Below are 9,521 nucleotides of genomic sequence, written 5' to 3' on the forward strand. Positions count from 1 at the left end.
ATCCATCCATCCATCCATCTCTATCCATCCATCTCTATCTATTCATCCATCCATCCATCCATCCATCCATCACTATCAGTCAAAAGTTTTTCAACAGTAAGATTTTTAATGTTTTTTAAAGAATTATCTTCTGCTCACCAAGCCTGCATTACAGCAAAAGCAGTAATATTGTGAAATATTTTTACTATTTAAAATAACTGCTTTCTATTTGAATATAGGCTATTTAAAAGTTTTTTTTATTTATTCCTGTGATTTCAAAGCAGATTTTTTGCATCATTACTCCAGTCACATGATCCTTCAGAAATCATTTTAATATTCTGATAAGCTGCTCAAAAAAACATGTATTATTATTATTATGTTGAAAACAACTGAGTAGAATTTTTTCAGGTTTCTTTAATGAATAGAAAGTTCAGAAGAACAGCATTTATCTGACATAGAAATATTTTGTAACATTATAAATGCCTTTATCATCACTTAATATATATACACACACTGACTCCAAGCTTTTGAATGGTATAGTGTATAATACTGTTACAAAAGCTTTTTATTTCAGATAAATGCTGACCTTTGGATCTTTCTATTCATCAAAGAATCCTGAAAAAAATGTACTCAACTGTCAAGTCATGCACTGAAAATATATCTATAATATATTGTTTTGATGCACAGTGTCAGGTTTGAGTCACCATTTATTTTTCCATTCCCTTTTTAATATAATACTTTATTGGCATGATTGTGTGTACATACAATATTGCCTAATCATTATTACACCAAAAATATAAAGAAAAAGAAATATCATATTGCAATAACACAGACGGTAGAATTAGTATTATTATTAGTATTATTAATTTCATCCATTTCTTCTGAACTGGAAAAGTGTAGCATGAGGTTGAGAGTTTGCAGAAGTGTTTCTCTATCACCTCTTTATTCTTTATATTTTCTCAGAGTGAAGAAGAAAAATTATTATATTATATTATATTATAAAAAATATTATTTAAAAGGTAAACTGGAAGGCTGGAGACTGCACATTCACTTAGGAAGTTTCAAAAGTGTGCTATTCAATTATTAAATGAATGCTGTTGAAAGTGTCCTTCAAATATGTAAACATCTTGGAATGAATATTTAAATAAATCACTCATTTTAGACAGTCTGTCACCGATTTAACTTTTTAAACCTGTAGAGTTCTCTGTTCTGCCATCAGCTCAAGCTTTTAAACATTACTGGGTTTGTTTGAGTTCAAATGTGCAAATACACGCTTGACTCTTATTCAGTAACAGAACTCAATCCAAAATATTGCAATACACACAGAAAGGGGAGTAGTGTAACGTCAGTGTTACTGCTCTTATGAGATCACATCGTAGGTAAATAAATAAAAACCACACATGGCAGCACTGGTCCTTGCATGGCATCAGTCCCTCTAGCTTGTTTAAAGTTACCCTATAAAACATTTATGAAACAACAGACAGACAGATCAAATATAGACTCTGAAACATTTAAAGCTTTTTACGAAAATGGCAATGATAAATATTGATTGCGTGTCGCCTGACCTTAAAATAAACATTAGCAGTTGGAGGTATTGTATAATGGCTAGTTGACAAATAACACATTACCATTCTTGCGTCAAGATTTAGGTTAAAGTTTAAATGAATTTATATACAGTACAGCCTATATTTTTACATGCTATAACTAGTCACAATTTAACATTTTCATCCATTTTAACCGCATAATCACATTTCAACTTTTTTAAATGCAAACATCCCATGTTGTCTTTTTTTAAATAAATAAATTAGGTAACACTTTATTTTACAATGTCCTTGTTACACATACTTACTACAGTAATAGCAAGAAATTATGCATAATTATATGCAACCCTAAACCAGATCGTAATTATAACCCTAACTCTGTAGTAGCCTAAGTACATGTTATTAATGAATATTTTATTCTGTACTTGTAATGTACTGTATAATTACACGGTGACCCAGACACCTTAAAATAAAGTGTAACCAAAATTTTTTTTCGAATATTTTAGAAGCATTATGCTGTACTCAAACATTGATAAAAGCAGTGTAAATATCAGGAGGCGTAGTAGTGGTACCTTGCCCTTTAAGTTTCTGCACCAATCCAGCAGCTCGAATGAGGTCTGCTCCTCTCTGCACACCATCTCTCTGCTGCAGTAACAGTCAATAACATGAGCACTGGACCACTACCATACTGCACCATGCATGAATTTATATGCAAACATATTATTTTTTAGATACTTGTTTATCATTATTTCAAATGAGAAGAGGACGCTTCTTAGGGGGTTTATATCTCACCTGTCCTTTAGAAAAAGGTGCACCTATTATTCCCACACAGTGATGATGATGGAGGTCTCTTGTGAATATGTGAAAAGCGGCTCGAATTCCGCTGAAGCTCTTCATCACTGTTACTATTTATCCAGCAGCAGTCTGGAATAAGCGGCTCTAAAATCAAAGCAGATTACAGGACGTGTGACGACACGCATCCGGTGTCAGTCATTGGGCTGCTCGCGCTCTTCTGTCTTAACCTGGGTTTTCTTTTCCGTTTTGTTCAGGAAAAGTAAATGGGGAAGAACTGATTTTAGTTGACGCCATCGCCTAATTTGCATACGAAATGGTTAATTAACATAAACAGCGCATGTGAAAATATAAACTTAAGGATCAAGAAATTATACGTATTTATATTATATAGGCTAATATGATATTTAATTCGTCATTTTCTTATTGTTTAATATTTATATTTAAATATGAATTATTTGTTATTTTTATATTTTGTTTTTATTTTAATTTTAGTAACATTTATTTATATTTAGTTATTCTGATGTCTGTTTTGGCTATGTTTAATTTTATTTTCGTTTATTTTTATGTTATTTTAGTACATCGTGTAAAAAAATGAAAATGAGAAACGTCTTGGCAACGAGCTGAAATTAAAATAAGTTTAAGGTTTTTATATATTATTTCAGTTAAGGTTTATCTTATTTAAAAGTGACAAAATGCATTTTATGGTTTTAGTTAACTGTAATAACCCTATATATATATGTATTAGAGGTCGACCGATAGTGGATTTTACCGATACCGATAGCTAGGTTGGACCACACTGGCCGATACCGATTAATCAACCGATAGTTTTTAAAATGGTAAACGAAAACTAAAACAGAGCTTTACTATTTTTAAAAAATCAGTAGCAGTACTGAACCATACTTTGTAAATGAATAAACATATTAATATTAATTATTATATTGATCATTAAAGTTATTTCATAGTTTACTAACGTTAAAAAAAGAACCTTTAAAAATGTACAAATATCCTTCAGCTTCATTAATGAAGAATCAATAATAATCACTAGAGGTCGACCGATAGTGGATTTTGCCGATACCGATAGCTAGGTTGGACCACACTGGCCGATACCGATTAATCAACCGATAGTTTTTAAAATGGTAAACGAAAACTAAAACAGAGCTTTACTATTTTTAAAAAAGCAGTAGCAGTACTGAACCATACTTTGTAAATGAATAAACATATTAATATTAATTATTATATTGATCATTAAAGTTATTTCATAGTTTACTAATGTTAAAAAAAGAAACTTTAAAATGTAAAAATATAGCCTATTAGTAATAGTAAATGTTGAAATGAACACACTAGGAACAATACTTTTACAGCTTTCATTAATTTTACAAAAGGACTCTTACACTGTAAAGTATTACCATTTAATTTCAACAGTCATGCTAACTTAAAAAATCTAGGAGCACAGTCAAAAATTTTGGAGCACCAAAATTTGATAAAAAAATAGCCTTCCCATTACGAGGTGATATTTGACTCCTTAAAGTGATTTACAGTAGAATTTTGTTTTTACCTTTGTAATGGCATTTTTCTATCTTTATTAAAAGTATGTAATCTTTTATGTCAAATTTAAAAATATATATATTTTATAAGCTTTTTAAAAATTCTAGATAAAACCATAGAATAAGAACAAGTAGAATAAGAAGAATAAGTTACTAATCAAATGAAATCAGTATTAAAATTAATTTGTACAGAGGTAGCACAGAAGAACACAAAAGTGGCTTGTAGGTGTATTTTCAGACATTTAATGAGGATCAGAGGTGGCAGGAGTGCAATTAAATCCATAAATTCATGGTAAGATTAATGTTTTAAAAAATGTTGAATATAGAAATATTAAATGATTTAAAGAACTGAAAAGATACTTTAAAAATGAAACTAAATCCGCCAGCAGGTGGCGACAAGTCACTGATTTGATCACTGAATCATTCATTCAATTGATTCATTCGAACGGCTGAATCATTCAGGAATGAAGCAAGTGACAGTATTTATGAAAGGGTAATCATGAATCACTGACTCACTAGATTCGTTTAAAAACACAGTTCATTCATAAACGAAACACCGCTGTGTTTGAATGGAGATGTGCAGCGGCTGAGCTGTGACTTTGTTTGAAACTATTTTCGACGACGAAATAGAGCAAAATCAGACAATAGTGTTATAGTCAGACAATGTAAGTCACTTAATATTAACTTCTTGTCTATTTAACTGTTGTATTAAATCAGTATCACATTTACAAACTCCCTTAAAAATCATTAAAAGCTGTCACTCATCTTAGCTCATCGCGAGCTCACATTTATAATCAACGAAGCTCTCAACACTGCGCAATGAATCTCTTATTTACACCGTCTACACTTTGCTTATGAAAGGATTCATGAGATATGTCTGTGATACATTACTCGAGGCTGCAAAAACACGTAGAAACCTTTGAAGCTCCCCTCAGCGATCACAATCACAAGTATGATGATGAGCTGGTCAGTCGGACTGGTGCTCCTAAATATGTTTTCATAGTCGCACGCAGTAGTTTTCGGTCGCACTGTAGAGCCCTGTGATGCGTTCTCGGAGAAGTCACACACCAGACGCGTCACTTTCAATTCCAGCAGCGGTCTAAAACTGTTTATTTAATCACCAAACGGACCAGGCTCAATCAGTGGGCTAGTTCTCCTCTGGCCAAACAAGTCAACATGGGTTTGTTTAATTCCAAGCTGCATCACAAGTCATACTGTGGATTGGTATCATTTAGAACATTCAGGATCTGTGCTGATGGCCTTCGTGTCAATGAGGTCTTTATAGGGGATCGGTCTCTAGGGATTGTCTTGTTGTCACGGTCTGCGCTGAAATTCAGGGCTGTTGTGGTCATCAATAGGTGCAGGTCCTCTATCTGATCTGGATATAGACTGGATTTGGGTGCTCAACAGAAAAAAAGATCTACCGCCTACAGTCGATTATGATATTGTAGGTTTTATCAGCTGGCCAGAATTTTGAGACTGCAATATACATGAAGGACTACAATGCGATAACAGCTTGCTCAAGTACTGAGGAGCTAAACCATTTAAATCTTTGTTAGTAATTAGCAGGATTTTTAAATGTATGCAATGCTCAACAGGGAGCCAAAAAATGTGTTAACAGAACTGGGCTAATATGGTCCTACTTTCTGCTTCTAGTGAGAACTGTAGCTGCTGCATTTTGCACTAGCTGGAGCTTGTTTATTAAGCATGCAGAGCAACCACCCAGTAGAGTATAACAATAATCTAGCCTTGATGCCATGAATGAATGAATGAATGATGCATTTATATAGCGCTTTATTGTGTATTGCTGTACACCCAAAGCGCTTTACAATCATGTTGTTGACAATCATGTCAATCATGAATGCATGAATTAACTTTTCTGCATCTGATATTGAGAGTATGTGTTGTAATTAAGACATACATTTTAAATGGAAAAATGCAGTTTACAAATGCTGGAGATGTGGCTTTCAAATGAAAGACTACGGTCAAATAGTATACCCAGATTCCTACCAAACACAAATGCACATTTTCCAGCCTCATCGTTTTACGATATTCAGATTCCAGAGAGGTACATCGGTATGCATTAGAAAATTCAATAAAAAACCATTACTTTTTAAAAACAATAGACACATTTAAACATCATGTGTCAGTTTTATATAACCCTACTGTAAAGCATGTGGCATCCAGTGATTTTTGGCTTCCAAAATTTGTGGCTTTTTAAATTTACATATACATGGACACAAAGGTAGGACAGGTTGAGCTGTTAGTCAGTGATGAGGTGTGCAGGTAGAACTGCTGGGCAGACACATGTTCCAGCAGAGCAGCTCATCACCAAATACTGCACAAGGATAACGAATGCACAATTAAAGGGTGTAAGAAGTGCCTGTGATGGTGTGAAATCACTCCCGGGTGGGATTAAAAGTAGCTTTGCAGTGGTTCACCAAGGATAGTCTCCATTTCGTGAATGACCTTCTGCACCTGCTGCTCCACTTCCTCACATTCATCTGTGAAACAAGGAGGAAGAATAACTAAATTCGGAATTCTGGAACATTTTTGATTGTTAAAGAAACAGATCTAAGCGTTCTTAAAATGCAGCAAGTCTCAAAGCAACAAAGACAGCACCGTAAAACGGTGCACTTTATTTACAAAATCATGTGTGCCCATTTGATTAAATGTTGACATAATGTTCTTACCCTCCATAAGCTCAGCCAGAAATGGGATAGTCTCTGGCAGAAGAACCATGTAGTTCTCCCTCAGCTTGCATGCCAACTCCAGCAGCATGACAAGTGCAGAGAAACGCACCTGAACAAAAACGCAAACATCGTAATTTATTTTCACTTCTGCATTTAAAATACATGTACGCAAAGAGAAATCAATCCACATATTAGAAAAAAATGTAGTGATTAAAGGCACTAATTTTAATAATTCCCACAATCTATGCCTTCATAATGCAGGATATTCACACAATCAGACAAGAAAATATGTTTTTTCAATTTTAGTATCACTACATAATAATAACAATAACAATTTTATTTTACAGAACAACATTACTATTACAATAGCCTACTAATATTTATGCCTGTCTTTATTTCTTTGCATTTAAAATGTTAAACTAGAGCTTTTAGATGGGTGTAAAACCTCTAATCTGCTGCTTTGTTGATTTAAGAACTATTCTCATTACAAATTTGTGAAGAGGGTTGGTACTGGAAAAAACTGGATCATGATTGCATATAAATAAACACAATGTCACCCTTCACTCTAAAACATGTGGTCAGTGTTTGCCTGGCTGGCGAGTATCACCGTTTCATATACTCTGTTGCAACACCAATTTTTACTCTTATTTGGCACTTGACCAGTGTTAATTTTTAGATCTTGGATAAGTTGCCAAGGGTATTTCACCCACAGCCTCAAGATGGTGAACAAAGTTCAAAACTCAAAATTCACCTTGACAATTCATGCACGATATGGTTACATAAACATATACAGTTACAAAATACAAAACATGTAGATTAAGAATTAGTAAAATTATCCACACAGATGGACAAATTAAATTTGTAATTCAAATCAAATTGTAATTCTTCAATTAGTGGTTATGAATGAGCACTGCTCTCTGTGCACACTGGTTTACATTTATTCATTTAGCAGGTTCTTTATCTAAATCGACTTACAAAATGAGGAATAACACAAGCAATCTATCCCAAATTTGTCAGTTTTGAATTCAGTGTGAATATGCGGGGCTACTCTGTAATACATACTCAAATTTCACACACACCGATTAACCCCCTAAATTAAACATCATAAAAGATTTATCAGCAAGGTTCCTTCTCAGGATTTCATCTGTAGCTTGTTACTCGTAAATTCTTTCAAATTTATTCAGTTTTTAATACATAACTATTAAGACTTCTTGACTAATTGCAATTTTGTAAGTAGGCATTAGCATTGTTCCTATTCAAAAATAAAAAAATATATACAGATTTTCATAATTTAATTTTGGGCCCTTTAAAAATGTACCACATACATCACTTCAGTTCTATCTCTGTATGTTTATAGCTCGAATTTAACATTTGCATACCTTGGGTGAACTGTGTCGTGTCTTGAGAAGAATCTGATAATTCAGAACTTTCCACTGTGAATCATCTCCCATAGCAACGGCAAACTGGGCCATACAGGGCACCAAATGCTTGGTAATGTGGGTCTTGTAGATCTCGTCTCCTCCAAGCATGTTCTCCAACTTTACACACATTAAAAAAAAATTATTAGATTCCACAATGACAAGAAAAACATTTTATATCATTAATATAATACACAGTTTTGATCTAACAACTATCAAAAAGTCAAATGGTGTAAACATGTAAAAGGTAATAAAATCTATGTTTCCAGACATTTATTTATTTGAAACATGAAAATGTCTTTTCTGGGGGTTATTCCATTTGACATCATGCCGCTGTTTGTGTCATCAATGTTAATCAAACAACAAAAGACAGAGAAAATTACTCAATGTTCTTGACTGAATAACTTAAAGGGGTTAGTTCACCCAAAAATGAAAATTAGCCTGTTATTTCCTCACCCTCAAGCCATCCTAGGTATATACGACTTTCTTCTTTCAGACAAATCCAATCGGAGTTATATTAAAAATTGTCCTGGCACTTTTAAGCTCTATCATTGCAGTGGGTGGGTGTTTCTATTGAACAGTCCAAAACACGTCAAATAAAGCGCGCGCATCCATAATAAAATGTGCCTTTTTTCTTACAAAAATGCATGGATTCGCTACAGGAGGCCTTTATTCATACCCCAGAGCCGTGTGAGGCATGTTTTATTATGGATGCGCGCGCTTTATTTAAAGTGTTTTGGACTGAAACAGAAACACCCACCCACTGCAATGATAACGCTTGGAATAGCCAGGACCATTTTTAATATAACTCCGATTGGATTACTTTTAAGCTCTATCATTGCAGTGGGTGGGTGTTTCTATTGAACAGTCCAAAACACGTCAAATAAAGCGCGCGCATCCATAATAAAATGTGCCTCACAAGGCTCCGGGGGATGAATAAAGGCCTCCTGTAGCGAATCCATGCGTTTTTGTAAGAAAAATATCCATATTTCAAACGTAATAAACACTTTTCTCTCACTTCATATAACTGTGGTACGCGGAAGACGTTCCGGCGGATGACGTAGGACGTCGGCGTTGCGTGATTAGTGACGAAAGCGGAGAGAGAACAAAACAAAATGCAAAATGCTAAGTATTTGTAAAGGAAAATGTCGGAGGATTTCGATATAAGCCAGTACAAAACGAGGATTTGTAAAGAAAAATGTCGGAGGATTTCTATATAAGCCAAGAGGAGACTGGTTTTTCTTCGCTAAAGTGAGGAAACTTTGCTTCCTTTGCTCCTGTAAACAAACTAGTGAGACTAGCATATCTCAGAGGGCCCGCGCTATGCATACGTCCTATGTCATCCGCCGAAACGGCTTCCGCATATGACAGTCAGCAGAAGTGAGAGAAAAGTGTTTATTACGTTTGAAATATGGATATTTTTCTTACAAAAATGCATGGATTCGCTACAGGAGGCCTTTATTCATACCCCAGCGCCGTGTGAGGCATGTTTTATTACGGATATGCGCGCGCTTTATATAACATGTTTTGGACTGTTAAAGAGAAACACCC

The 9,521-nt window shown here is 34.3% G+C and overlaps 2 protein-coding genes across 5 annotated transcripts in view; both read right to left on the reverse strand.

Moving 5' to 3' along the window:
* Positions 1-2,546, reverse strand: part of LOC107741703 (arginase-1-like) — an 8,724-nt gene extending 6,178 nt beyond the window's left edge. For both annotated transcript variants that reach the window (XM_016554476.1, XM_016554474.1), the window contains exons 1-2: positions 2,313-2,546; positions 2,093-2,165 (exon numbers count right to left, since the gene is read on the reverse strand). In XM_016554476.1, coding sequence (XP_016409962.1) covers positions 2,093-2,165; positions 2,313-2,417 — 178 coding nt within the window. In that variant the 5' untranslated portion in view covers positions 2,418-2,546. The remainder of the gene's footprint in view (positions 1-2,092; positions 2,166-2,312) is intronic.
* A 2,955-nt stretch (positions 2,547-5,501) lies between these two features.
* Positions 5,502-9,521, reverse strand: part of heatr1 (HEAT repeat containing 1) — a 40,110-nt gene continuing 36,090 nt past the window's right edge. For all 3 annotated transcript variants that reach the window (XM_016554473.1, XM_016554472.1, XM_016554471.1), the window contains 3 exons: positions 7,932-8,090; positions 6,553-6,661; positions 5,502-6,363 (listed from right to left, as the gene is read on the reverse strand). In XM_016554473.1, coding sequence (XP_016409959.1) covers positions 6,275-6,363; positions 6,553-6,661; positions 7,932-8,090 — 357 coding nt within the window. In that variant the 3' untranslated portion in view covers positions 5,502-6,274. The remainder of the gene's footprint in view (positions 6,364-6,552; positions 6,662-7,931; positions 8,091-9,521) is intronic.

This window comes from Sinocyclocheilus rhinocerous, unplaced genomic scaffold (assembly GCF_001515625.1).
Source record: "Sinocyclocheilus rhinocerous isolate Xijiao unplaced genomic scaffold, SAMN03320098_v1.1 scaffold6066, whole genome shotgun sequence".
Classification (NCBI taxonomy): domain Eukaryota; kingdom Metazoa; phylum Chordata; class Actinopteri; order Cypriniformes; family Cyprinidae; genus Sinocyclocheilus; species Sinocyclocheilus rhinocerous.